Source organism: Vitis riparia, chromosome 10, assembly GCF_004353265.1.
Source record: "Vitis riparia cultivar Riparia Gloire de Montpellier isolate 1030 chromosome 10, EGFV_Vit.rip_1.0, whole genome shotgun sequence".
Lineage (NCBI taxonomy): Eukaryota > Viridiplantae > Streptophyta > Magnoliopsida > Vitales > Vitaceae > Vitis > Vitis riparia.
The window spans coordinates 14,779,912-14,807,900 of NC_048440.1; the positions used below are offsets into that span (position 1 = coordinate 14,779,912).

The window sequence follows — 27,989 nt, forward strand, 5'->3', positions numbered from 1 at the left end:
TATATTTCAAAAAGAGACAACCTTAGGTATAGTGCGCCAAAAAGTACCTTCGTGAATCCCCACTTGATCACTGAAATGTTCATATTGACAAGACTCGTGATTCAAATTTAACTAAAAAGCTGCAATCATCATCAAAATTAACTTAAGAAATCAAATGTAAACTATTACGGTGAATCAAAAAAGAAAAATCGCTTTCGGTTATTCTTTAAAAATAGTTTTACAAATACAAAATGAAATGGAGAGAATATTTTTTAGAGAACGAGTATAAATTATTTTAATCCATTTTTAAAAACAAAAGAAAAATATGAATTAATTTGAATTATATTTTTTGAAACTTGTTTTTAAAAATTATTTTTTAAGTTACCGAGCTTATTTTTTAAACTTGTTTTAAAAAATAATTTCTAAATATGGTTTCCTATTATATTTTTGTTTTAATAAAATTTTTAAATAAGACAATGATGTGAAATTCATATACTTATCACGTTCAATTTTTTTTTTAATTATATTAAGATAAAAGGCTAAATATAAAAAATATTTCTAAAAACAGTAAAAATCGTTAAAAACATTTATGTTACAAATAAATTTTTGTTTTATAAAATATTAGAGAATAATTTTCAAAAGTTATTTTCCAAAACATTTACTAAATATATTTTATAAATTTATTCCCATTTATTCCAAGAAAAATTTTAAATGGGATAGATAATGATATTTAAAAAAAAAAAATTTAATTACATTAAAATAAATATATTTTATAAAAAATAAATATTACAATTTTTATATATTTTTTGAGAATAAATAATTATTATTTTCAAGTGAAAAAATAGACATTATTATTATTATTATTATTATTATTATTATTATTATTATTTACTAGATAAAAGATCTAAACATGATTTCTCCATCATTCATCACAATCTCATTTTTAAATGGAAAATATTCCATTTTTTTAAAATTCAATATTTGATTTTTAATATTTTTTTTCTAAATACCCATTAAATTAACCAGTGGAATAATTAATTAAACAGGATTATTGAAAATTTCACTAAAATATATAGTTTCAACTCACCCATCCCCCAAGGATTCAAGAATTCAAAGAGGGACCCAAATCTTTCCCACTCCCACACATCAACAATAAAACATGGTCACGTAGATATTTTCGTTTTGGCGAATATCTCAGAGCCACATTTTAATGATTTTATTCAAATAATAATAATAAAAATAAATAAATAAATATAATAATAAAAAAAAGGGAAAAATCAATTCCTCCCTCCTGAGTTGTACCTTATGCTGTAGCTGCTGGTACCTTTATCTTGTAGCAGTTTTCTTTTCGTTTCATGGTTCGGAGTTCAGTGTTGGGTTCCCTATCAGAGTGACTCACCGAGTCGACAATGCAGAGATCGTCTCTTCTGTGCTCTTCAAGCTCCTTCTCTCCGTTACCCACTGCTCTCCCCACCTCCAACCATTTCGCGCTGCCGGTTCGGGGTCGGCCCACTCGTCCTGTTGTTGCTTCTGTTCGGTTACCCTTGACTCGTTTGCGGAACTTCCGACACACCCTCTCCCCTCTGCACAGCACAGGTAATTTATAATCTAACTTCGTACACGTGAAGAACTGGGGTTTTTATTTGATGGGTTCGAATTAATTTCATGTTTGTGTGATGGGTTTTGTGTAGTTTTTGTTTATTTTAGCATTTGTTCTGCGTCATGGTTGATTGAAATCAGGATTGTTTTGGGGTTTCACGTGGTGGGTTTGCGTAATTGGTGTTTGTTTCACATTGATAGTTGAAAATTTTGTTGAAACAAGGCATATTTTTTTCGTGAAAGTTTATCAGAATACAAATTAGTTGTTCATGTGAAATACCTTTAGAGGATTTGGGTCTTTCTTCTAGCATCATCAATGACATACTTCTGTACACATGTTTGTTTATTTTACTTTATCTTCTGAAGAGAGTATCGAAATTCATTGTACCGGAAACCTCTGAATTTGCAGTGTTCATGGAAAGTTATTAACGGGTCTGGATTAGTTTAGCCTCTTATGCAATGGGCTAATTGTTTGATTGTTCTGGTTTGGCTACTCTAAAACTTGTTGAAATTGGTGAATGGGAAATGTGACTTGTAATATTCTGTATTTGTTGGAATATTTATCAAGGGTCTGGAGCTTTCAAGCCTCTCTGTGTGATGAGTTTACCTAATTGTTTGTTTGTTTGTTTGTTTGTTTGTTTGACTCTAGCTACTGAAGAAGTCCTCGAAACAAGTAAGGTTGAATCAGAATTCGTTGAAGTTGGATACATTTCCAGTGTTCATGGGCTTCAAGGGGAGATTCGTGTAAAACCCAATACTGATTTTCCCGAGTTGCGATTTGCTGAGGTAAAACACAGTTGAAACAGTAGCATGGAGTTCTGAAACCTTTTGATTTCAGTTATCAATTTTTTTTTTTTGTCTTATATTAAATTATGGTTTTAATCATAGCCTGGAATAAGATGGTTGAGGCAACAGTTCTCTGGAAAAGAAACAATTCGAGAAGTTGAGCTGGTGGAGGGAAGGGGACACCCTGGACAGAAGACTTGGATACTGAAATTTGGTGGAATTGATACAGTAGAAGAGGTAAGCTTAGCAAGAGCAATTTTTTCTTTTGTGTTGTTCAACTTATCCGTTCTTTTTATTTTTTTTCTTTTGTGAATATGCTGCAATTTTTAGTGAATACTCACATGGTTTTTGAGTTGCCTTTGTTTGGAGAGGGTCTTGAATAGGAAATTATATTTTGAGAAGAGAAAAAAAAAAAAGGAAAAAAAAAACACCTGAGGTTTGCTGCTGACAATTCCCAGTTATATTGAGATAAGCATATCATGGTCCAGTAGTTCCTTGATTGACTATGTCATTGTGTTGAATTAAATAATTTTCCAGATTTTGAGCCATCAATGGTATCTTGTATCTTTATTTTTGTCATTTCCATAGCTCCTGGTGGTTGCAGAGTCAGGTGGCCTGACCAGTGAGCTAGTTGCCTTCTGGTTCAATCTTCAGGCTGGTGTTTTGATAGCATTGGCTGATATGATGTTAATTACTTGTTGCAAGGAGTTACTAAATACACATTCTGTCTCCTTATGGTGTTTTCTTGGACAATCATCAATGCATGTTTTTGAGTCAGCATTATCATTTTTTAATGGGGGTATAGCCTTAAGAGAATGTGTTGTGCAAGAATGTGATGGTAGAAGAATAATAGCTTTTATTGTTTGTTAAAAATAACATTTGGATTAACATGACCATGATTTGATTTTTTTTTTTGTTCATATTAACATATTATTTCTTCAAAACTCGTTGTTTTAGTTTCTCCTTGCATAGTGAAGGAGTATACTCTTACTTTGATCAGGTTTTGTATTTTGTGAGAAGGACCCCTCATCCTTCTCTCTTTCTTTTATCGATAAAATTTATTTGTATTTCTGATTTTAAAAAAAAAAAATCTTCAAAACAAACCTTGGTATATTATAATGTGTAGTGGTACATCACAGATAAATAAAAAGACTATTTAAAAAAAGACTATTCTCCGTTTTGGTGAATGGGTCTTCCTCAGGTTTTTTTCAAAGCTTTAGAGGTTTAAGGCAAGGGGATCCTCTCTCTCCGTACCTTTTTGTGTTGGTGATGGAAGCTTTTAGTAGTCTCCTAAGGAATGCAGTAGTTGGGGGCTTTGTGTTTGCTTGTAAGGCGAGGAGCAGGGGTGGTGAGGGAGTTAATGTGTCACACCTCTTGTTTGCTGATGACACTTTGGTTTTCTGTGGAGCTTCTAAGGTTCAATTGCTGCATTTAAGTTGGATTTTAATGTGGTTTGAAGCCATGTCGGGTTTGAGAATTAATCTTGACAAAAGTGAGCTTATTCCGGTGGGTTGTGTGGATGATGTAGAGGAGTTGGCTGCAGCTATTGGTTGTAAGGTTGGAAGTCTTCCAACCACTTATTTGGGGTTGCCTTTAGGTGTGCAGTCTAGATCGCTGGCTGTTTAGGACGGTGTGGAGTAGAGAATGAGGAAAAAATTGACTAGATGGAAGAGCCAATACATATCCAAAGGAGGCAGGATTACTTTGATCCGGAGTACTCTAGCTAATATGCCCATTTACTTTATGTCCATGTTCTCTATGCCTAGAAAAGTCAGATTGAGGTTAGAGCGAATTCAGAGGGATTTCTTATGGGGAGGTGGGGCTCTTGAGAGGAAGATTCATCTTGTTAGGTGGGAGTTGGGGGTCAAGAGTCTTTCTATCCTCAATAAGGCTCTTTTATGTAAATGGAGTTGGAGATTTGCTATTGAGAGAGAGGCTTTTTGGAATATGGGGAGGAGCAAGGGGGATGGAGTTCAAAGGAAGCAAAGGGGAGGGGGGCGCATGGTGTGGGGTTGTGGAAAACTCTTAGGAAAGAATGGGAAGTTGTGAAAAGTAGGCTTTTTTTCGTTGTGGGGAATGGGAAAAGGATAAAATTCTGGAAAGACATTTGGTGTGGGGATGAACCTCTTTGTGTTTCTTTTCCTTCTTTATTTGCATTGGCTGTTTCCAAGGATGCTTGGGTTAAGGATGTTTGGAGGTGCAATGAGGGTGGGGGAAGTTGGAGCCCGCTGTTTTCTAGACCGTTTAATGATTGGGAGATGGAAGAGGTGTGCAGTTTTTTTGTGGCCTTAAATAGGAAGCAAATTTAGCAAGGGGTGGATGATAGGGTGATTTGGAGAGAGACTAATTGTGGGAAGTTTTCGGTTAAGTCTCTCTACAAATCATTAGTATCTGGCCATCCAACCTCCTTCCCTTCATCGGCTATTTGGAAAGTTTCGGTGCAGCCTAGAGTGAGTTTTTTTGGGTGGGAAGCAACGTGGGGGAAGACCCTCACCTTGGATCAGCTTCAAAGGAGGTTGGGCTCTAGCGAACAGATGTTACCTTTGTCAAAGGAATGAAGAATCAATTGATCACATTCTTCTCCATTGTGATAAGGCAAGAACTCTTTGGGTGCTGCTTTTCTCAATGTTCAGGGTGCAGTGGGTGCTGCCAGCCACGGTTAAGGAGATGCTTTCGGGGTGGAATGGGACTTTTGTGGGTAAGAAGAGCAAGGGTGTTTGGAAAGCAAGTCCTCTGTGCCTTTTTTGGACGGTTTGGAAGACAAGGAACAAAGTTGCTTTTGAGGAAGAGGAGCTGTCAATTCAAAGACTTAAGTCTTCTTTTGTTTATTTTCTTTGGTCGGAGATGAAGAGGTCTATAAAAGATGGTCCCTCGACCTTAGTTGATTTTGTTGGTTGGGTGGCTTCCCGTTAAGGGTGTGGGTAGGGATGCTCTTCGGGCCTTGGCATTCTGCTAGGGAGTGAGGGGCGTTCTTCTTTTTCTCTTCTCTTTCTTGTACTTTTAGCCACTGCTTCGGTGGTTTTTTAATACAATCTCTTTATTTATCAAAATAAAAAAAAAAAATTCCAATCTTGCTCTAGTGATTCTTGCTGAAATTTACTTTCATATTTTTTGGCATTATATAAGCACCCTATAGTGCTAGTTGAAATTGCCAAGGAAAATTAAGTTTCCTCTAGGTTCAGAAGCTAATTTTGTGCTTTTATGTGACTTTAGGGATGTTAATAGGGCGGTTTTAATAGATGTCACCCCATCTGAATCCCACCCTATAACATAAATAGAATCCCATCCCTGACCAAACTTGAGGTGGGCTGGGATCCAGCTTGGTCTGCTGGGGACACTGGAATCTCATCTCAGGCCCGGTATTGTTTGGGGCTTGTGATGTGTGGGGCGTGTTGGATTACTGTATTTTGAATGTTGGTTTATTAGATATCACACCTGTTTTTCTTGATAGGCAACTCCTCATATAACCTATCGACATCACCAGAAAGCTAATGGAAATGAGTAAGTATAAGGACCAGAGATTTTCAGAAACTAGAAAGTCCATGAGAGAAATAAACATGGATTAAATCTAATAATAAATAATGCCAAATAATGGAGTAACACCATTGCTTTGGGTCAATACAGCAAATCAGAACTTTAAGGCAGGATCTTCACCAATAGAGATAAGAAAAAGCTGAGGAAGGAATGTTTGTTGGCATATGGATGCCAACATATCTAAATAGTTCAACTTAAGTAGGGAATTCACCCAACTAGAGACCCATAAGGTTCAGAAATTCTTGCAAAGCCCTACCAAACCATAAAAAATGTGAACCCAATCCAATCAACAAAGAAAATAAAACGGCTGAAATTCCTGATTTTTATTTATTTATTTATTTATAAGAAAACTGAGAAAAGGCAAAAACAATTTTTTTAATCCAATTTAATTTCTATAAAATTCAACACTCATTTTTCTTAATTATCTATTTGGTGAAGTCGAGACTATACTAAACAAATCTAAACCCATAGCCCTTTATCAGTTTGTTGAGAAGGTTGACGAAAAGATAGGAACAAATCTCCCTTTTTCGGTTTCAAGAGAACAAAAAAGAAAAAAAAAACAAAAACAAAAACAAAAACGAAGAAACGAAGAAATAATTCTTCTCAATTGTGCAATTATGATTGGAATTGGACATCTAGGAGCAACAGTGAGTTGTAACAGCTTGAGTTGTAACAGCTTAGTGAGGGTGAGTTCTAGCAGTGGGGGACTGTGATGGAGTTGAGATCGTGCAACTTCTACTATGCAACTGAGATGAGACTAGGGTTAGAGGTGCATGGAAAGATGGGATGCAGAGGATGGAATAAGTGATTTAAGAATTTTTTATTTATGTGAGTAGATTTGTCAAATGGAATAAAAAAGGGTGTACTTGTCATTTTGTACATAATCAATGTGGGCCTTAAAAAACCCTACCCCACACCAATCCTGACCAGGGTTCTAGACAAACTCCCCAAACCCACCCCTATGTGGATTGAACCCTCTCCAAATCTGTCCCAATGGAGGTGGGTTGGGCCAGGTTACCCTTAAGTCTAGGCTCATTGCCATCCCTAAGTAACTTCATTTACTTAACAAAGCCTTACTCCACCTACTTGAAGTTGGCTACATGAATTAACTAATCTATTCTTTCTTCATTGTCTAGCATGTCCATTTACTTAATGTCTTTGATGCGTATGCCAAGAGTAGTTAGATTAAGATTAGAGCAAATCCAAAGGGACTTTCTTTGGGGTGGGGGAGCTTTGGAGAGGAAGCCTCATCTTGTAAAGTGGGCAATTGTCTACTCAAATAAAAAGGAGAGTGGCTTGGGTGTTAGAAGTCTTTCTACACTTAAAAGGACCCTTTTGTGCAAGTGGAGTTGGCGCTTTGCGGTAGAAAGGGAGATCTTGTGGAAGCTTGTTATTAGTAGGAAGTTTGGGGTAGAAGGAGGAGGATGGTGTACTTATGAAGTGAGGGAGGGCTATGGGGTGGGGTTATGGAAGGAAATTAGGAAGGGTCTCTAATGCTTAAAAAAACTGTTTTTTCTGTGAGGGATGGTTGAAGAGTGAGATTTTGGAAGGACAAATGATTGCGGAAACAATACCCTTTGTGATTATTTCCTCTTTTTGTATGCTTTAGAGGATTCAAAAGAGGTGTGGGTAGTGGATTGTAGGGACTTGTTGGGTGAAGAGGGGGCCTGGAATCCTCGGTTCTCTAGACCTTTCAATGATTGGGAGGTGGAGGTGGTGGAGAGGTTCCTTTTGACTTTACAAGGAAAGAGGTTAGTCATTGATTTAGAGGATAGGGCGCTTTCGCAAAAGACCAAGGATGAGAAATTTTTTGTTAAATCTCTTTATAGTGCTCTCGAACCTGGAAGTGCAGTTCCGTTTCCAAGGAACATCATTTGGAGCCCTTGTGTTCGCACTAAGGTGGGTTTTTTTGCTTGGGAAGCTTCGTGGGGGAAGGTTCTAACGTTGGATCAAATCAAAAGGAGGGGGTGGCCCATAGCTAACAGATGTTTCCTTTGTTTTGCTGAAAAGGAGTCTATTAATCATATTCTAATCCATTGTACCAACGTAAGGGTTTTGTGGGAGTTACTTTTTGCGCTGTTTAGTGTGTTGTGGGTCCTTCCACTTTCGGCTAGAGATACCTTTCTAGGATGGCATGGATCCTTTGTGAGCAAGAAGTGTAGAAAGACTTGGATGACAATTCCACTATGTTTATTTTGGTCTGTTTGGAAGGAAAGAAACATGATTGCTTTTGAAAATGAGGAATTTTCGATTCAAAGGATGAAATTTTTTTTTTTGTATGTAATCTTTGGTCTTGGTCTAAGTCGTGTATAGATGAAGAACTTTTACCTTTAATCAACTTTTTTGATTGGTTGGGTTCTAGATGAGTGTTGGTGAGTTTTTTTTGTATCTCCTCTTCTTTTTTGTTTTTGCCTTTAGGTGTCTCTTGTATACTCCCTGTATGCTTTGGGTTGGTCTTTAGGTGCCCTTTTATTTTAATATATAAATTTTTCTGCTTGTTTACCTATCAAAAAAAAAAAAAAAAAAAAACAATTTAAGGTTCTCACCAAGTGTTTTTGGAGTTGATTAGTTTGGAGAACTATCATCTTTCTTTGTGTCCTTGCATGTAATGTGTGCATCTTGTTCTTATCACTTTTTGCTCTTTCTATTTTCTCAGGCTAAGCAACTTGTGGGATCAAGTTTACTTGTAAGGGAAGATGATAGGCCCGAGTTGGAAGAAGGCGAATTTTACTCTCGTGATCTTCTTGGCATGAGAGTTACTCTTAAGGTTTGGACTTACCATGGAATTGTGTCTAATATTCTGACGTCTTTGTTACATTTCAGATGTGTTCAGCATTGTCATTCTATGTGAAGACTGCTCTGCAGGAACTCCATACCATTTTATATATCTAGACATGACATCAATAAGGACATTTTGTTGGTTCAGGCATAGTACAAAGTGTCAAAATACAGTATGATTCTGGAAAGATGATTAATGCTATCCTTGTATCATTAATATTTATTACCATTGTCATATTTATCTTTGAAAATATCATATATTATGTGTGCTGTTTATGAATCTTTCTTTTGTTCTCCGTTTATTTTCTTCTAAAAACCTTTGGCACTTTTCTGTTATGCTTTCAAGGTATTGATTATACATTTTTTTATCGGAGTTATTCATTATACTTTTTCCTTTCAGGAAACTGGTGAACCAGTGGGAACTGTTGTAAATGTCTTCAGCACTGGAGCAAATGATCTTTTACAGGTCATGCTTGATCCATCAGTTAAAACTCCCGATCATACTGGGAATCCAAAATCAGAAATGGGTGTTTCTGGTCCCCTTGTTTGGGTACCGTTTGTTGAAGCGATTGTTCCAAATGTTGATATGAATAAAAGAGAAATGCAGATTACACCTCCCAAAGGACTGCTTGAGTTAAATTTACGCTCACATGAGAGGTCAAAGAAAGAAAGGCGCCAGCTTGTGAGGCATACTCTTTTGTACTTTTACTTCTGATTACTCGTTAAAAGTACAAATTTTTTGGTTGATTGTTAAAATATGTGTCAGTTTTGTTACTGAGCAATGCACTGGATGTTTCGTTTTGCAATTTTCTTGAGTGGCAAGATGAAATATTGACTTTACCAGCCGTTTTCTGGCAGATATATCCAAAGCTTCCAAATAATTTTTTTGATTTGCCAATAACTCACCTAAATTTAATGAGCCTACATCTAATTACTTGAGGTTGGTGAAGCAAAACCTTATTTGCCATCCATTCCTATCTAGGGCTATACCCTCATATCAAACAATGCCATTATTTCTTTTTCATGTCAATTCAAACACTTTTGACCTTCTTCTTCTTCTTATAGCACCTCCAACTCAATCAAATCACTGTCCCTTACTGGTGCATTATTGGTCTTCTTCATATGTTTTTTATTTTATTTTTATTTTTATATTATAAGCGACAATCTCATAGCAGCTTAATCAAAAGTGCAAGAAGGATGAACTGTCTTTCAAAAGTGAACAATACAAAATGTGATAAAAATTCTGCCGGACAGTATATGCCTACATAACCACAAATTCAAAATACACAACCATCCAAGGAGGTTTCAAAATTCTTTAAGACTAGAAGTTCCTTCTAATGACCGAATCATCTTAGACTGCTTTCTCTTATCTTGTCCTTAATGGGTGCCACCTTTAGCTTCTCATAAATGTACTAATTTTCAAATTTTATATTTTCTTCTACTGCTCCCCATCCAGTTAAGCATATCAATTTTGGCTACTCTTTCTGTTTTATTTATCTGCTTACTTTTTTTCCTTTCTGAGTTTGCTTCTTCAAATCCCAATGTTTTTATTGTGAAATATCACTGGCCTTAAAGTCATCTTATAAAATCCTCTCTCAAACTTGATAGGGGCTTCGAGATAAAGCACACCTAAGATATATTTCTTCATTTCATCCATATGCTCTTGTTCTACGTGCAATGCTAATTTTGATCTCATCTTCTCTGCATCCAATTTATGCCTAATTGAAACGGATACCTCTTTTTTGTAGTTGTTGACTTGACCAATTCCTCATGCACTTTTTCTTTCCTATAGCTCCATTGATGCCAGTTGTATAGCTCATTTCAAGGTAGATTAGTGTCACTTCTCTTCAGTGCTTTTCTCCCTCTTTCATTGTTTTTGTGGATGTTGTTGAGCTTAATATTTTTTAAGCCTCCTTTCTGATTTGTGCTTAAGAAAGAAATGATGTTTTAGCAATGCCAATATACATATTTAGCACTTATACCAGCATCCAGTCATATATAAAAGGATTGAGCAGAGGTTATATGATTCTGAATTCTCTTCTCTCATCTCTGGAGAGAATTGTGCAATTTTTGAACAGCTTTGGTGTTTACATTAAAAATATAGTTGCACTGGCTTCTTATATCTGGATTTTGTATAATAAATATTTTGTTGGTACTCTCAGGAATGGAAGCAAAGGAGAAAATTCCAAAGACGTCTTATAGCAGCTAAAAAGAAACTGCATGAAATGGAGCAACAACATGTCTTTCATGGGTTTAGATTTGGACAGAAAGCTCAAAGGAGCTTACTTGCAGATCAGATTGTTGGTGTCAATTCCAAGTTGCTTCAACAGGCCCTCCAGAATATTGAGCTATCCTCTCAAAGGTGAAGCAAATATCATTTACTCCCAGTTTAGTTTGCTTTGACCATTTGATTCATACTGAAGGATATGAGTGAAGTTACTTATTGCTGATGTCTGAATCTATGGACATATATTTCTTGTTTATTTTATCGAATGTTTTTGATTCAGTGGAGCTGGTTTCAATATCGATATGTTTTCCTACTGTAAAGATCATTATTCATTTGTTGTTTTATGAAAAAATCTTATGAAAACTCCAATCAATAATAAAAAAAAATTCTTATGAATACTGTACATTCTTTTACGGCTGACAGCTTCAGTATAAATATGAAACTTGACAGGTATTTAATTTTGGTATCTATTCTTCATTTGCCAGTTTAAAGGGTTCTCATCGTATTCCATTAAACACCGTATTACCATGGGTTTGAGAAATTAACTCTAAGAGAGGGATAGTTTTGTGGCAAGTTGTGTGCATTGCTTTAATTTGGGTTGTGTGGCAGGAAAGAAATGCGAGGATTTTTGAGGATAAAGCAAGGAATTCAGAGAATCTTTGGGATTCTATTCATTTCCTTGCTTCTTTTTGGGCTTTTTGTTCCAAGGTTTTTAAGGGGACTCCCTTTAATGTGTTACAACTTGATTGACTAGCGGTGTGTAATTCCAATGGGTTGGTCTAATCTAGAGAGTTTGTATGTTTTTACTTTGTATTTTCTTGTTTTTGTATTCTTGTAGTTTAGTTTTCTTTGGTGGGAGGATTCCTCATCCTTCTCTTGTACTTCTTTTTTCTATCAATATATCCCTTTGTCATTTCCTATGAAAAAGAAAAAAAAAAAAAAAAAAACTTACCCATCCCCCCAAAAATAATATTAAATAGAAGGAATCTAGCTCCAAAGATGGTGGCAGAGGATTGAATCTTCATAATTGTTCTACTTTTGGTATTTAATCAACCAGTGGAGTGAGAGTATTCGAAACACAGGATACAGGGTCTAATGTAACACAATGAGGTCAATTTTGCTAATGAGTGACATCGATTGGCTTGTCATAAGCTATTATATGAGGGCCAATCTATATGAATGTTGTGGCTTGTTCGCTGCATTTTGTCAGTTTGATGTAGTGAAGCATAGATGTAAGACACTGAGTTCTTTGCTGTCATCGAGGAGCAAAACACTTCCGTGATTTAACAAGAGATCCATTGTTAATTACTTCTTGTGAAATGAAATGATGTGTTCCTTATGTATATTTCTTCTTCCGTCTGCCAACTGCCTTCTGTTTTGTCTGTTGAGTGTCAAATTTATTTTCTTTCTTTTTGTGACTGTCAGATGGAGTTCATCTGAGTTCATCAGTACTAAATTAACCAAGTTAGGCCAGCGTACTTTAAAAGTATCAAAGAAATGCCTCACTACTCCTGGTAGTGAAGAGAAGCTAGACTCAAATTTTGAATTGCAAGAGAAGGGACTCCATTTGATGTCAAAAGGAAAAATGGCCATTGTTTTATTTGTAAATGACAGTGAGAAACATGGAAGGTGCTCTGTTCCTGAGCTTGTTGATTCTGAAAGTGCAGGGAATTCAATTTCCTTCCTTCAGACATTACTTTCTGATGATCGGATATCTTTAAAGGTGAAATGCTATTTTTAATTTCAGTTGACTCTCAATGCAACCTCTATCTGTTGTGGGGAAGATGAAGCAATGTTGTTTAGCAAATCTTTCTACCAGATGGTCTGATGAATCTGTTTGTTAACTGCAGAAAGAAGACCGTGTTTCAGTGCCTCTTATTATGGTTTCCCCAGCTCATGAAGTCCACTCTCTGGAGAATCTATTTTCAAATCATGATCACTTTGCTTTTGACCCCAAAAAGGTTAGCCTATTTCTAATTCTTGAATTGATAATATTCTTCTGTATTCTGTTTTTATTTATATCATAAGCTTGACTTGATAGATATTTTAACCATTGGAAAGTTGTTTGTGGAAAATTGTTCACAGCCAGAGTTGCCTAAGATTAAGACACAATTTTCAAAAAAATATTTCAACTTTTAAGTAATATCTAATTGACTTGTTATAGGTGCGGCTGAAGCAAGACTATGGCCATATTATTAAAAAGCTTGTAGTAAGAACGGGTTTTGTTCTAATGCCTGAAAATAATATTCCCATGATTTGAGTGTGGCGGAGAGAAGGGAGGAAAGTAATGAACTTCCATTGGCACATTTTTCTTTTGGGAATTAACTTTTTGTTTTTTTCCCTGCAATTCTGTATTCCATGTTTCATAGACAATGTAAGAAATCTTTGGATTTTTTTTTTCTTTTTCTTATTATAATTGTAAGGTGCACTTTGACTAAAATTGTCTTCCAGGAATTCAATTTCTTCCATTAGCAACAGAGAAAAGAAGTTTTGATACAACAATATGTTGCAAAACTCTTAGTTTTCATGATAATCACTGTGAGGTTGTCTGAGCAAGTACCACAAAGGTCATGGGAATGGTACTTCAGGAACATGGAATATAACTGGAAGAATCAGGGTTTATTCAGTTATGCTAGTGATTTAAACTCCTGGCTCAAGTGGTAAAGGGTTGGGAAGGGTTTGTGGGAGGTTCTAGGTTCAAGTCCTAATGGGGACAAGAATTTACCTATCCAAAAAGAAAAAAGAAAAAAGAAAGTAATTTAAGAAAGAAACATTTTTTTTTTTCAATTTTGTGTTATCTCAATATCTTCATTTGTAAAATTTGGTCAATTTCAACCTGTTCCCCATAATTGATAATTGTTTGTTTCTAATAGCAAATAATGGACAACGTTTTGATGAAATATCAGAAAGAAGTTAAGAAGTTTGGGATCCATTTAAAAATTTAACAAGGATTTCAGTCCCAAATGTAAAAATTGAAACTTTTAAGGCATGGTGTCTCAAAGCTGTATTGCTTGTAGTCCTTTCTAAGGGTGTTCTGATTTGGCTCTTCAAGCATCGGATTAGTCAAACCCCCCTGAAATGTGAACATAAATGTACAAGAATATGAAAATTTTATCTTAAAATGGGATGTTAAGATACTGCCATCATATTTTTGTAGTGTCTCACTGGATATCTATTTGTTGATCCAAAAATTATTGATAAATCAGAGACAACCTTATGATTCTTTTACGTTTATGTATTTTTTGTTTCTTAAATCGCAGGTCTGGTTCTTGGAAGACGAGAAGCTACCTGTTGTTAGCAATTCTCTAGGAGGAGAAAACACACAGAAGATTTTAATGAAATCACCATGGGAGATACTCCAAACATCAGTTGGATCTGGAGGAGTTATTAGCTTACTCTCATCAGAGAACATTCTAGACAATCTTAGCGAAATGGGTGTGGAATACATTGAGGTAAGATGGGCAAAACATAATGTAACGCTTTTTTCTTGCAAAATGGGCAAAATTTCTAGTTTCTGCAACATAAGCTTGCCATCAATTTCTCTTTTCTAACCTTCTAACTTCAGGGAAATGAACCCATTTGCTAGTTCTGTATTTTTATCTTGTTTGGTATTGGGTTTTTAGAAGGTAACTTGCACCCAAACATCAGAATGGTTATTTTTAGGGCAACTGAAGATAAAAATGATTTTTTAAGTGTTGAAATGGGGTTTGGTTTTCTTTGGCCCGACAGATAAATTAATCAAGGGATAAAATATCTATGGAAATTATTTAGTTGTGGTGTGGGTGTCTATCTTGTTTCATTCACACATGGACAGAAGAATATCCGTGAATGTTGGAACATGTGCTGTCCAGTATTGCATTATGGAGAGAGTAATTTGGAACTCTTAGGTGCCTCTCAGGGTGAGTTTTTTTGCTTGGGAAGCTACATGGAAAAAGGTCTTAACCTTGGATCGTATTCAGAGGAGAGGGTTCCCTTTGGCTAATAGATGTTATTTGTGCCTTTAAGAGGAAGAGTCTATTGATCACATCCTCTTGCATTGTGAGCTGGCAAGAAGTTTATGGAACTTACCATTTTCCCTTTTTGGGGTGTCGTGGGTGCTCCCTTATTCAGTTAGAGAGGCGTTATTGGGGTGGCTTGGGTCTTGTGTGGGAAAGAAGAGGAAGAAAGTGTGGCTTTCAACTCCCTTGTGTTTTTTTTGGATAGTTTGGAAGGAAAGAAACAGTAGGGCTTTTGAAAATGAGGGGCATTCGGTTCAAGGGTATAAATCTTTTTTCCTTTGTAATCTATGGGTGTGGGCTAAGGAGTTTTTTGACTCTGGCCCCTCTTTATGGATTTTGTAGATTGGTTAGGCTCTGTTTAAGGGGTTCTTCAATCTCTTTTGTATACCACCTGTATACTTTGGGGTGCTTCCTTGATGTGCCTTTTTCTTTTTAATATATTGCTATTTATTCACAAAAAATGGAGTCACGTTATGTAGGTAGCTTTCCCAGTGCAAAACAGTGAACATGTTAATTATCCAAATGGCTTTACTTTCTCAGTAAAACAGTGAGTTTGTACCATCAGTATACATTCCCTCTTGTGGTGCACTATCCTTTACAGCAGAACTGAGCAAGTACAACAGCAAACTGGAGAGTGTAAACTGAGAATCCTAAATATTAAGGTCTTGATTTTTTCCATGCTTCTCATCTTCAAGCTTAGTATAGAATTCTTTGTTTAGATGCAGATCATGTAGTTCACACATGTGCAGAGTCCGGTTTGTATTTTTTATGTTGTACTATTGTTTGTCTTTATGCTGACATATTAGCACACTGCCTTCTTGCTACAGATACGCAGTGTTAATGAAGAATTTGTTAGCGGTCATTCACTCCTTGGGCTTGTTAGTTCACTTGAATCAGATGTGGGGATCCAGATATCTGAAGGTATTGAAGATATCGAGGAAAACTTTCACATGATCTTCTCCATGAAATTTATGAATAAGTTGACGAAACAGATGAAAAAACTCCAGTTTCATGGGATCCCAAAGCTAAATTCACATGTAGAGATGGTTGAGAAAGAGTGGGTTGATGTTACCCCCACCTCCCCCAACTCATTAGAGCTGGGTTGTTCTATTTACAGTAGCTTGGATGCTTGTTCTTTGGATAAGGTTTGTGTAGTGGAAATCAGAGAGTAAGTTGCAGGAGTGATGTTTTCTTATTCATTTTAAGACCTCATTGAATTGCAGAGGGTGGCTACTCATCTCATACTTGATTAGTTTTGATAGATGAGTAGATTCAGAGGAGGGTGTGGGACTCTTAACGATTGGGATGTGCTTCCCAATGTGACAGATGAAGTGCTGATTTCTGGAAATAGATGCAAATACAATATATACCTCTTGTAAACTGCTCAACTACATCACATCAAATTGTTAAATGACTTCTTTTTTGGTAGCCATGTTACTTTTCTTAGGGCTTCTTTGCTTGAATTATTTCATCTTTTTAAGCCTATTTTTTAGATTATTAATGAAAGTTTTTGCCCTTGGATGGTAAAAAAAAAAGTGAGTTTTGATATTGTATACACAAGTTTCTTTTAAATAAAAACAAAGCAATTTCTTATTGATTTGTAAAATTGAAAGTACAATGTATGAATATGTGACAATGGTAGTGTTAGAAGAAACTTCAGTCTTGGTGTAACTTTATTGTGTCTTAGGCCTGAGTATGTTTTGGGCTTTAACATGATTTAGCTTTGGGTGATGTTTATTTTTTTTACTTAATTCTAAATTGAATTTAAAATCAAATATTTCTTAGAGTGTGTTTGAGAGTGATTTTATGAAATGTTTTTAACATTTCTAATATTTAAGTGATAAAAATTTTCAAATATTATAAATATTAAAAGTGTTTCTTAGAATCACTATCAAACGAGTTTTTAATAGTTTTAAGTTTTTAGTTATTTGTTTTTTTTTAATATTTTATTTTTATTAAATATTAATAAACAAAAAAAATCAACATGTTATTGATAACATTTATATATTTTAGGTTTTTCTATTTAGTAAAAAAATTAAGAAATAAGTTAAAAGTTAACAAAATAAAAAAAAACAACAATTTGAAAGCAAATTACTTTTACTAAAAATTTAATAAAACAAATAGCATCTTAGTGTGTTTAGACCTTGTCTTGAGTGGAAGTCTCATAGTTTGAGCTTTTGACTTAATTTGGGTGTTCTTAGATTTGGACTCGAACTTGATTTGGACCTTGATTTAACTTAGGCCTTGATGGGAATTGAACTTTGGCATGAGTTAGGCAATTAGTTCACTTGGGAATACTAATCTAAGGTAAGAATGCTTGTTCTTAAATTTGACTCGAGTGAGATTTCGACTTGGGTTTAAACCTTGATTGAGGCTTTGTCATCAAGGAGGCATACATGCCTTTTGATATTCGAAACTCATTCTTCAAATCTTTGAAAAACTAGGTTTGATGAGTTTCTTGAATCATGAAGGCTTGCTTTCTTCAAGTATTTTCAAGGGTAGAAGTCAAAAGTCCATCTACATACTTCTAAAAGTTCAAAACAACTTTAATTTATAGGGGTTAAGAAATCTTTCTTCCAATTATAATATTTTTTATTATTATTATGAAAATTATTTAAATTAATTAATTGATAATTATAATCAATTTATTTATTTATTTTATTTTATCATAGTACCAATCTTCTTTTTTGTGGCCCATGAGACACTCTTCTTTTCTATCTTATTATGAATGCATTAATTTACATGTGGTGATAATAATTTAAGAATAATGATATTTTTTTTTAATTTTAATATATTTTTATAATTAATATAATACTAATTATGAAATTTAACGGTTGATTATTTTTGCAGTACCGATATAGACATCAAGCCGCTTGCTACTTGCTTTTATTGGGCTCAGTCAACTAATATATCCCGCTTTGTCATCGTGGGCTGGGCCAAATCTCACACCCCAGGTCTGGTTTAGAAATTCCATAACCGCTCCATGGCCCTACAGAATCGGCCAGGCCCAAGTATCCACATCGCGTCATCTCCACCGTTCATTTATCTTACCAAAACCCTAACATTTAAGCGAATGTCGCATACCCAAAAAACCCTAACACACCGCTATATAATCTGGAGCAGGCCTCCCAGAGTAGTCTCTGCGGCCAGTCCAAAACCCTAATTCTCTGTAAGCATCTCTTGCTCTAACTCCTCTGAGTTCTATTTGCGCATTATACTATTCCATTTAGGAATCGAAGCCTTTGATTTGTGCTGTTTTTCCAGATCTATTAATCACTTTGTTCTGTAAGTTTGGTTTGTGCTGATGTGAAAATTTTTTCGATGCTGTAAAGAAGGGTTGGCAGGAGGAGGAGAGAGTAGGAGACATGGCGGTGCCGTTGCTGTCCAAGAAGATCGTGAAGAAGAGGGTCAAGAAGTTCAAGAGGCCTCAGAGCGATCGCAAGGTCTCTGTCAAGGTAAAAATGTGATTTCTTTCCGCATCTCCTCATTTCAATTTTTTCTAATTCTTATCGTGTTGGTGAAAATGTGTTTTATTAATATAAATAGTACTTGAGACTGTTTTTTCGTTCCGATTTGATGATAGATCTATCTACATCTCTCTGCGACATTTTTCCTATTTCCTCGTGTTTGTGGTTTTGTATTTGTTTTTGTTTTGAGTTTTGTGGTTGATTTAGTTTCTAAAATGAATTTAAATTATTTGTTTTCTTGCTAGTCGTCTTTCTTTTTGCTGTTATGAATCGACACATTTCCCAAAATGGGGAAAAGTCAACTCAACTAATCCTTGTACATTTATCCGTTGGAGTCGATTTTTTTCATTGCTTTCTCCGAAATTAAAATTACAAAATGCGAATTTCAAAGTTCATTCCCTTTAGGTAGACCAGTTTGTTGATTTCATAATAATTATAATGTTTCTAATCTTTTAGTGTGTAATTTTATGAATGAATTTGAAATATTGGAATCCCATAACAATTTTCTATGCATTTCTTTCTATTTTTGGGCTACCTTCTGTTCTCTCCCACTATTAGATTGGATTTACTAAGTAAATGATGATAGTTTATTGTCGCCCCAGTCTTACTTGCATATCTTGATGCAAAGGTGGTGATTGACATACATATATCTGATGCCATTTAGGAAGACAATGCCACTTTTTTTTTGGCTTTTTTTCTCCCTTATGCTAGTGCAAAGTTGCTCCTTTTTTTTCCCCCCAAAGCTTGAGTTGGGTTTTTTGATATCATATATGCAAGGGGCGTGATGATGTTTTTCCATAGTTTCTGTCATTGGATGATGAATAAAAACATGCACTACCATCTGATCCTATTGCATTCTCCTCTCTCCCTCTCTCTCACCCTCTCTCTATCTATGTTATTGTATACACCCAAATGTATTTTTACATGGGAGTATGACATGGCCACTATATTAATTGTTCATAGTACTGTTATATGCAATATTTGTGTCAGTTCTGCAATCTATGATGCAAACTCTTTATTTCTGATTCACTAATGATTATTCAATAACATTATCACCATCTTTCGGCTGAGATTGCATGTTAGGATTCATGCTATCAATTGCATATGTTTCTTCATTTTTGTTTTGAATCTTTACTTTACCTTTGTTGGGAGGGAAGGAAAGTATTTGCCTATGGTATCTGATGCTCAGACTTGCTTCCATGGCTGGGCGTCTCGTTTACGAGGCATAGATTAAAAGTTCTAAAACAGGTCTTGCGACACAGTTAGCTTTATATCTAAAAGCTTTCTGTTACTATTTCCCTGCTTACATTTTTTATTTGATGATTTTTTATTTCTATTTTAAGCCTTTTTCTTTGGGGATGGGATTGGTTTTTTTTTTTTTAAATGTATCATTTAACTTAGATTATGAGGGATATGATGATAGTTTTGTCGCCCCAGTCTTACCTGCATCTCTTGATGCTGAGATGGTGATCGACGTTTTATATCTGATTCCAAGGTGAAAGAGATTTTTTTTTCTCTGGTTTATATTTTCTTTTCATATCGTAATAATGGTACTGATCTTTTTCTTCTTAAATGTAAATTTGAGGTTTGGATATTGAAGTATGTGCAATGAGGCGGGATGATGTTTATCCATCAATTCTGTATTAGATGATGAATACAAACATGCACTACCATCTGATCTCTATTGCACTTACCAAATTTCTAGCTGTTTTTTAATTGAATATATCCATTTCTTTGAATTTTGTGAGTTCCCAATTTATTATTAGTTGTTATTTACCATTTTGAATGTATTCTTCATCTTATTTCTGCAATCTATGATGGAAACTTCCAATCATATCTGATTAATCAGTGATTATCACAAAACAATATCACCATCTTTCGGCTGAGATTGCAGATTTAGATTGATCACACAACAGTATTATGTTCTTTTGAGTTCTTTGTAATTTATTTCATTTGCAAATGAATATGATTTGCCCATGGTATCTGATGTCCAGATACAATTTCCATTAGCTGTACATCTCGTTTAGAGGGCATAAATAAAAAATGTGAACAGGTCTTGCGACACAGCTAGCTTGATTTCTCATGAGCTTTCTGTTACTTTTACCCTGTTTACACTTGCCAGTATGCATCTCCTTTTAAGTCTTATACATGCAGTTGTTTGTTGGTTATTTGGTTAGTTGTTTGTCTGGAAAATGTTATGCTGTTCTCGGTGATTTGTGATTGGCCATGCTGTGACTGATGTCACTCTTTTGGGCCCAGGGTGCTCATTCATGGTTCAGACTTTAATTCCATAAAACCCATTTGGGTTTTAAGATTTAAAATGCATTGACTAATCCTGTATTTGTTTGAATGTATTTATACATGGCAGACAAACTGGCGCAGACCCAAGGGTATTGATTCTCGAGTCCGTAGAAAGTTCAAGGGATGCACTCTGATGCCCAACATTGGTTATGGGTCAGACAAGAAGACCCGCCATTATCTTCCTAATGGTTTCAAGAAATTTGTTGTGCACAATGCTCAAGAGCTTGAACTGTTGATGATGCACAACAGGTGAATAGTGAACTACCCTTATCTCTGATCACACAATTTCTGTTGAAGTCCCATAATGATTGTTTGCTAATGACATGATTTTGGGTTTTGCTTTTTAATCGTTGTTCAGGACTTACTGTGCTGAGATTGCACACAATGTGTCCACAAGGAAGAGGAAAGAGATTGTGGAGAGAGCAGCCCAGCTTGATGTTGTTGTTACCAACAAGCTGGCCAGGTTGCGCAGCCAGGAGGATGAGTGAGCTCAACTTAGAATGTCTCTGTTGCATTAAGTTTAGGTGTGAGAGATTCAATCAAAGATGCATTTTTGTTTGGATATTGGATATTTTTCTTGTTTTCAAATATGTTGCTTTGAACATAGGCCGTGATGTTACTTTTGACTGAATCATATTAGATGATCTATGTTTGCTTAATATTTAATTTTTCAGACAAGGTTTAGACCAGGCTAACAGGTCACAAACAGGTGAGGGGTAGTCCCACAATTATTTCAATATATGTTCGAGCCTGTTGAAGCTTTAAATGGTAGGGGGTTTCCATTTGAAAAAAGTGCAGTAAGATTAATCAAAGGTTCTTGGTGTGTGGGATCTTATAATGCTAGGCAGTCTGAAAATGTCTTTAAAATACATGTTTTGTCATAGTTAAAAGCTTAAAAACAATAACAATTATTAAAAAATAATATTGGTAGTGTAAAATTTTTATTAAATATAAAATTAGTATTTGTAGAAGTCTGAACAAAAATCAATATTTTTTTGACTTGCATGTTAAATTCTTTTTAAGCTATAGATTCTTAGAAAAATTAGTGAAATAGGTATAAATTAAAGCTTTTAAATTATCATAAGTCCATCCAAACCATGACCATAGCCATGTTGAGCAAGGGTAGAAGACGGGCTTTTTCATTTTCTCCTTAACAAAAAAATCTACTTTTCAAAAGAAAAAAGTTCATAGAAATTTACAATATTTATTTATAAATATATTTAATTATACTTTTTTTTTAAAAAATTAAAATTTAAAAATTTAAAAAAAATAAATGTGGGAAGGGTTGGATATGAGAAATTCTCATATCTATGTTATCTCTTTAATTTTTTTTTTTTCTTGGGTTGTGAATTTTTTTTTCAACAATATTACGAAAGTAAATTCAAGTTCTATCTTATTACTATTACTTGAATAGATTGTTTCTTAATTCATATGGAGTTCAGGTTAGCAATAAATTTAAGTTAATCAGTTGAAATTACAATCTTAATATATTCTAGCTTATTACAACACAAACTACAAAATACTTATTATTTTGAAATGATTGGATATTTATAAAGTTTTAGATCAATTTTATGATATGTATAAATCTATTACTAATTTCACCGAAAATAACCATAACAATTACAACTATAACCCCGGTGACAACAATCACTTAGGACTTTTTTGCAAAATCTTTAGTTAAACATTTTTGCAAAAGCACTTATGACAACAATCACTTTGCTCAACGCTCATCAATAGAGCAAAGCTATAATCAAGTGCCTAAATTTTTGATAACTTACCAAATTAGATCCTTAAAACATTTTAATCTCTAACACTTGTTACCTCTTCTTCCCCAATGTAATTAATACTTAAAATAATGTTATATTGTGTATTTTTTTCTCAATAAATTCCTATTAATAACTGTTTTTGAAAATAATTATGAAAAATACTTTTTAAAACAATTTTTGAAAATTGTTATATGATTTTTGTAAGACAAAAATTTATTTAAAAACTTAAAATGTTTTTAACTTATTTTTAATATTTTTAAAAATAATTTTTATATATTGTGTTTTATTTTAAATTATTTTACTTGTTTATATAATTATTTTTTAAAACAACTTTTAGAAAAAAAAAAGAAAAATATTATTTGAAAACATTTTATTTAAAATTCTTAGGAATAAAAAATAGAAAATAATAATTATTAAAAGTGTTTTTTATATATTGTTTTTCTGGAAGAAGGAAAACCTATGCTAAAAAATAGGTCTGATTATCCCTTTTTTTTTTTTTTTAAATCATTTTATTTATATTTTGTCAGTAAATAATTTTTAAATGCATAAAATTGTTTAATTTTCGTTTCGTAGTACTACAGTCCATGGGCATTAGGGCAGTGAGATTCAGGAGAAGAGCTTTCTGAAATTTGTTCTGCTTAAAACGGATTTGATTCAACTGCAATCGTCGTCTTATCCTGAGAATACGATTTCATTGTGAGCCAATTTGAAACCCTGCTTCCCTTTATTTCTTCCTCTTCCATTTCTTCTTTCACGTTGGTCAAACTACATCCGACGACCACCTCCTCCGCCCTCGCGGGCGACTTCTGTGTCATCAATTTCTGGCCTTCCCTCCTAATCTTCATCTTTCATTTCCGTCAGTTCTCTCTCGGACTCCATCAAACTACGAACACAGCTTGTGGCTGGGTTCATTGCTGCCGCCGCCGCACTGCCCACCGCTGACAGGCTGAGGTAATTTGCGCAACCATACTTTAGTTGTGTGATGTTGAAATTTGGTTGTTAGGGCTTACATTTTCAGTTGGATTAAGGTTTAATTTTTGTGGGTTTTTGCAACCAAATAAGGGTTTTTGCAACCAAATAAGGGTTTTTTTTTTTTTTTTTTAATTTAAATCTTGTTTACAACTCAACTATGAAAAATAGTTTTCTTGGCTTATTTTTGTGTGAAAGGACCATGCACTTATGTATAATTCAAACATTGCCAAAGTATTTTTCATACTTTCAATTGTTTTTTTTAGAATGATCTAAAAAAAACCCTAAAAATAACCTGTTTTTAGCATTAATTCTAAAAAAAAAGAAAAATCCAGTTAAAAATTCGCTAAACTTGTTTTTTAAGTTAGAAAATTAGTTCATGTTGTAAAGAATGGAAAACTATTTTCTAGAAGGGAAAGTTGTTTTCAAGAACAACAGTGATTGGGAGAACAGTTTCTAAACTAGTCCTTACTCTTTCATTGATGGCATGACATGATTACAACCATGCAGTTAGTTCATTTTGGATACTTTTTTGTATTGGAATTATTACAAATATTGTGGGGGTTTATTCCATTAGGATATTATTATTTATCAAAAAATTTGGACTTGGATAGTCTTCTTCCTCTCTTTCTCTCTCTCCCTCTCTCTTGTTGTCTCTATTTGTTCTTATATTTCTGTTCTCTTCTTTAGCACTCTTTAAGATCTATTCTCCGTGCTTTGCCAAAGATCCTACCTCCATGAAGCTAAAAGATGATGGGGATTGTTCTGCATTATTTGGTTTTTAATCATTGAACTATATGATGCATCTTATTTTATGGTCTTTTGTCATTCATACTTAATTCATGTCTGGAATATAACCTAGTAATTTATTGTTATTATGGTTAACCGTTTAAATCTTTGTATTAAACGGAAAATTTTTAACAATGCTTTTTTAGATGCAATGTAAGTCACTAGCTTTGAATATTTGATCTAACTCTGATTACAAATTTATAGATCTGAACATATTTCATGGGATGGTAAGTTGGATCTGTTTGATATTTAGGATTTCAAAATTTTGTTGTTTTCCCCCCTCTTTTTTCTTGAATTCTTGTTTGAATTTAATATTGTGATTTTGCAAAATTTTTGGGAAGTTTAGATTTTGGGTTTGATATTGTGATTGTTTGGAAATGTAAAACCTCATTGGATTCAAGAGTTTAAATTTTGGTTGTTGAGTGCTTTCAAATGAATACATTATTTTTTATTATTAAATATATGATGTTTTAGAAAAGATATTTCCTTGGATAAGTGGATATCTTATATTGTTCACTGAAACTCATAACTTTCATGTTTTTGTAAATGTTAGGTACGAAAATGGGCAGCCACACCACCGTATTGTGTTATATGAATGGTGAAATTATTGATCGTCCAAATGGAGTGTGTTATAGTTGTCCTCCTAAAAAGGCTATTTTAATTAGCAATATAAAAACATATGATGAGTTGGAGACGAATATATGTCATGCCTTGTCAATTGATCGCACTTGCATTAAGTTAAGAATGATTTTCCGATATCCAATTTGTGTTGCTAATGGGAGCATTAACTATGAACAAGTGCCTATTGGAGATGATGGTGATGTAAGGGTAATGTTCAATGCTGTGACACAATCCTCACCACGAAGTACCATTGAAATGTACTTAGAGACATCTCCAAGAGATCACCAATCAGTGTCAATTAGCTACACTAGACCAATGCATGTTGAAGTTGCTGGTCCTAGCATGCAAATGAAAGAGGAGAACACGTCCCCTTTGGGCTCTAATAGTGCAACCTCTCCTAGGATTGGGCATAGTTATGATGACAATGTTGAGCTTAAAATTGGGATGAATTTGAAAACGGTGACTGATTCAGTTATGATGGCGGCTAAAAACTTCGTTGATATCCCGGCTGGAAATGATGATGCTGATGTGAAATTATTTGATGAAGATGAGGATAATGTGGATACTGATTCTCCTACAAAGGAGGTAACTTCACTTGGTGGTGAGCATGAAGTCTCTTCCCTAATGTCTAAAGAATTGAATTGGGATGCAATAAATGCTAGATGTGCTAAGGCCCTCACAACATGTAGTGGATTGTGGAGTGAATCGAATGATTTGTTTAAGGGATTGAGGTTTAAGAGTAAGGCAGATTTACAGTATGCTGTAAAGCGTTATTTGATACATAAGAATCAACAAATGATTGTGACTGAATCTGAGCCAAATTTATGGGCAGTCAAGTGTAGGAAGTGGAATGAAGGTTGCAAATGGAGGTTACGTGCATGTCGTCTTAAAACCCATGACATGTTTGAAATAACAAAGTATACTAATTCTCACACTTGTGTTTATCCTAAACTATCAGAGGATCACTCTCAGCTGGACTCGACATTGATTGCAAGGGAGATACAAAATGTTGTTCACAGGGATCCGAACATATCCATTGCAGCATTGCATCAGATAGTTAAAGGTAAATTTGGTTATGATGTTCATTATAGAAAGGTTTGGGAAGCAAGGAAGAAAGCAATTGAAAGAGTGTTTGGTGATTGGGATGAATCTTACCATCTTTTACCCAAATGGATGAACATCCTTAAAATAACTAATCCTGGGACAAAGGTTGATTGGAAGACATCAACAATAGGAGGCAGCCATGACAATGTACGCTTGATACGTGTATTTTGGGCCTTTGGGGCTAGTATTGAAGGATTCAAGCATTGTAGACCATTAATACAAATTGATGCTATCTTCTTGTATGGAAAATACAAAGGGAAGCTTTTGATTGCAACATCTATGGATGCCAATGACAATATATTCCCCCTTGCTTTTGCAATTGTTGAGGAGGAATCTGTGGATAGTTGGTCTTGGTTTTTGACTGCAATAAGGACTCATGTCACTCAAAGAGAAGGGATATGCTTGATTTCTAATTGTCATGTGGGAATAGATGAAGCTGTGAAGGATCCTAGAGTTGGATGGAACCCACCTCATGCCCACCATCGTTACTGCCTTAGGCATGTGGCAAATAACTTTTATGAGAAGTACAAGAACAAGGTTCTAAAGGACTTGGTATATAAAGCTGGGTGTCAACATCAGTTGCGAAAGTTTCAACGTTGTATGGAGGAGCTAAATCAGTTGGAAGATAAGTGTGTTGGATGGTTCGCGAAGTTAGACATGAAGAAATGGACTCAGGCATATGATGAGGGATATCGATATGGGTTGATGACCACAAATGTTGATGAATGCATAAACAAGGTGTTAAAGGGTGCCCAAATGTTGCCTATCACTGCAGTTGTTCAAATGATTTTCTATCATTGTGTCGACTACTATGAGATTCGTCGGGCAGAAATACAAGCTCAAATTGTGAATGGAGGTAAGTATACTACACATGCCATTAATAAAGTTGCAAATTATGAGGCAAAGGCTAGTGGACACATGGTTGCAATCTTTGATAAAAGGAATGAGGTATTTGAAGTGTCTACTAATGTCCATGGGTCTCATATAAATAAGGGAAAAAATAAGCAAATCGTCAAGCTAAAAGAAGGTACATGTACTTGTAACAAATGGCAGTCATTTGGCATCCCTTGTTCTCATGTGCTAGCTGTTTGCACCTATGCAAAGATTGATGGTTGGGAGTTAGTTGACAAATATTATAAGTTGGATGCATACGAAAGTTGTTATACCCCCCAGTTTAATCCCATTCCACATGAAGCCTATTGGCCAACATTTGACTTTCCTGTTGTTCATTCAAACCCAACACTCTTACGACGGAAGGGGCGTCCGAGATTGTCAACGATAAGGAATGAAATAGGTCAGAGGGAATCAAGTGGCAAAATTTGGTGTGGAATATGTAAACAAGAGGGGCACAATCGTCGCAAATGTCCTACTAAAGTTAAAAGATAATCTTCAGACACCATTGAGTGAATGAACAATAGGATATTTGACTAGTCCTTTATCATTTTATGTCAAGATGTTTCTCGAGGATTTTTGTTATTTGACTTTTGCATTGTGAATTAGTATTTTATCTATGACAATTATGTTTTGTTTCAATATTCTAACTATAGATGTTCTTATTTAATTTGTGTTTGTGGTTTATGTTAAAATATGATATCATTACCCAAAATCTTCATAGGGAATAAATTGAATTTAATTAACATTGTTTAGGGTCAACTCAATAGGATGGCATTGGTGCTTGATTGCAAAGCGTCGGATTGATCTATTTCTTATGTGGGAGTTCAACAGGGGGGAACCCAAAGGTGGGTGTTTTTTGGGATCCAATGATTGAGAGAATTTTGCAAAGATTAGATGAGTGGAAAAAATCCTATTTCTCTTTAGGTAGAAGGATAACTCTTGGTTTTCCTATGTTCTCTCTGCACTTTCTATTGGTTTTTTCTATTATTATGCACAAGTCTCACTTATGCTGAGAGTGCCTATGGTTGCTTTGCCCTTGCAGAAGATCCATTATGTACTTAAAACCATTTCTTTAGTCCAAAACATTTCCTGAAAAAAAGAATATTGTTGAAACTGAAGAAACCCAAATGACCTAATATTGCATCCCATAAGGCTCAAATCTAATAACTGTTCCATG

At 34.7% G+C, this 27,989-nt stretch overlaps 3 protein-coding genes and 6 non-coding genes across 10 annotated transcripts; all 9 read left to right on the plus strand.

The window, feature by feature from the left end:
- The first annotated feature begins 1,335 nt into the window (after positions 1-1,335).
- On the plus strand, positions 1,336-16,333 carry LOC117923949. Of its 2 annotated transcripts, XR_004652699.1 has the most exons (11): positions 1,336-1,575; positions 2,228-2,364; positions 2,467-2,601; positions 8,555-8,665; positions 9,077-9,358; positions 10,839-11,038; positions 12,329-12,626; positions 12,754-12,864; positions 14,164-14,355; positions 15,442-15,563; positions 15,729-15,816. XR_004652699.1 is itself a non-coding variant. In XM_034842461.1 (10 exons), exons 1-10 carry the CDS (start codon positions 1,389-1,391, stop codon positions 16,071-16,073), a joined length of 1,998 nt encoding a protein of 665 aa, XP_034698352.1. In that variant the 5' UTR covers positions 1,337-1,388; the 3' UTR covers positions 16,074-16,333. The 2 variants fall into 2 exon arrangements, 1 of the variants encoding a protein (XP_034698352.1); XM_034842461.1 differs by lacking the exon at positions 15,442-15,563 and having other exon boundaries at positions 1,337-1,575; positions 15,729-16,333.
- Positions 16,334-17,965: 1,632 nt separating this feature from the next.
- On the plus strand, positions 17,966-21,347 carry LOC117924179 (60S ribosomal protein L32-1). The gene is made up of 4 exons (XM_034842759.1): positions 17,966-18,070; positions 18,234-18,356; positions 20,737-20,918; positions 21,028-21,347. The coding sequence occupies exons 2-4, from the start codon at positions 18,267-18,269 to the stop codon at positions 21,155-21,157; spliced, it is 402 nt and encodes a 133-aa protein (XP_034698650.1). The 5' UTR covers positions 17,966-18,070; positions 18,234-18,266; the 3' UTR covers positions 21,158-21,347.
- Positions 18,941-19,025, plus strand: LOC117924425. The gene has a single exon (XR_004652791.1). It is a non-coding gene; the product is annotated as a small nucleolar RNA U31b (small nucleolar RNA).
- LOC117924410 lies at positions 19,143-19,219 on the plus strand. Its single transcript, XR_004652777.1, has one exon. It is a non-coding gene; the product is annotated as a small nucleolar RNA Z195/SNORD33/SNORD32 family (small nucleolar RNA).
- Positions 19,362-19,445, plus strand: LOC117924413. Its single transcript, XR_004652780.1, has one exon. It is a non-coding gene; the product is annotated as a small nucleolar RNA Z196/R39/R59 family (small nucleolar RNA).
- Positions 19,778-19,859, plus strand: LOC117924424. The gene has a single exon (XR_004652790.1). It is a non-coding gene; the product is annotated as a small nucleolar RNA U31b (small nucleolar RNA).
- LOC117924411 lies at positions 19,977-20,052 on the plus strand. Its single transcript, XR_004652778.1, has one exon. It is a non-coding gene; the product is annotated as a small nucleolar RNA Z195/SNORD33/SNORD32 family (small nucleolar RNA).
- Positions 20,175-20,261, plus strand: LOC117924412. The gene has a single exon (XR_004652779.1). It is a non-coding gene; the product is annotated as a small nucleolar RNA Z196/R39/R59 family (small nucleolar RNA).
- Positions 21,348-23,008: 1,661 nt separating the features above from the next.
- LOC117924268 lies at positions 23,009-27,451 on the plus strand. The gene is made up of 2 exons (XM_034842863.1): positions 23,009-23,386; positions 24,747-27,451. Exon 2 carries the CDS (start codon positions 24,755-24,757, stop codon positions 27,302-27,304), a length of 2,550 nt encoding a protein of 849 aa, XP_034698754.1. The 5' UTR covers positions 23,009-23,386; positions 24,747-24,754; the 3' UTR covers positions 27,305-27,451.
- Positions 27,452-27,989: the final 538 nt, after the last annotated feature.

Coding starts and splice junctions, on each gene's coding strand:
- LOC117923949 (XM_034842461.1), top strand. CDS start 1,389: ATGCAGAGATCGTCTCTTCTGTGCTCTTCAAGCTCCTTCTCTCCGTTA. Junction 2,365..2,466: donor CCGAGTTGCGATTTGCTGAG/GTAAAACACAGT, acceptor TTTTAATCATAG/CCTGGAATAAGATGGTTGAG. Junction 14,356..15,728: donor TGGGTGTGGAATACATTGAG/GTAAGATGGGCA, acceptor TTCTTGCTACAG/ATACGCAGTGTTAATGAAGA.
- LOC117924179 (XM_034842759.1), top strand. CDS start 18,267: ATGGCGGTGCCGTTGCTGTCCAAGAAGATCGTGAAGAAGAGGGTCAAG. Junction 18,357..20,736: donor ATCGCAAGGTCTCTGTCAAG/GTAAAAATGTGA, acceptor TATACATGGCAG/ACAAACTGGCGCAGACCCAA. Junction 20,919..21,027: donor CTGTTGATGATGCACAACAG/GTGAATAGTGAA, acceptor ATCGTTGTTCAG/GACTTACTGTGCTGAGATTG.
- LOC117924268 (XM_034842863.1), top strand. CDS start 24,755: ATGGGCAGCCACACCACCGTATTGTGTTATATGAATGGTGAAATTATT.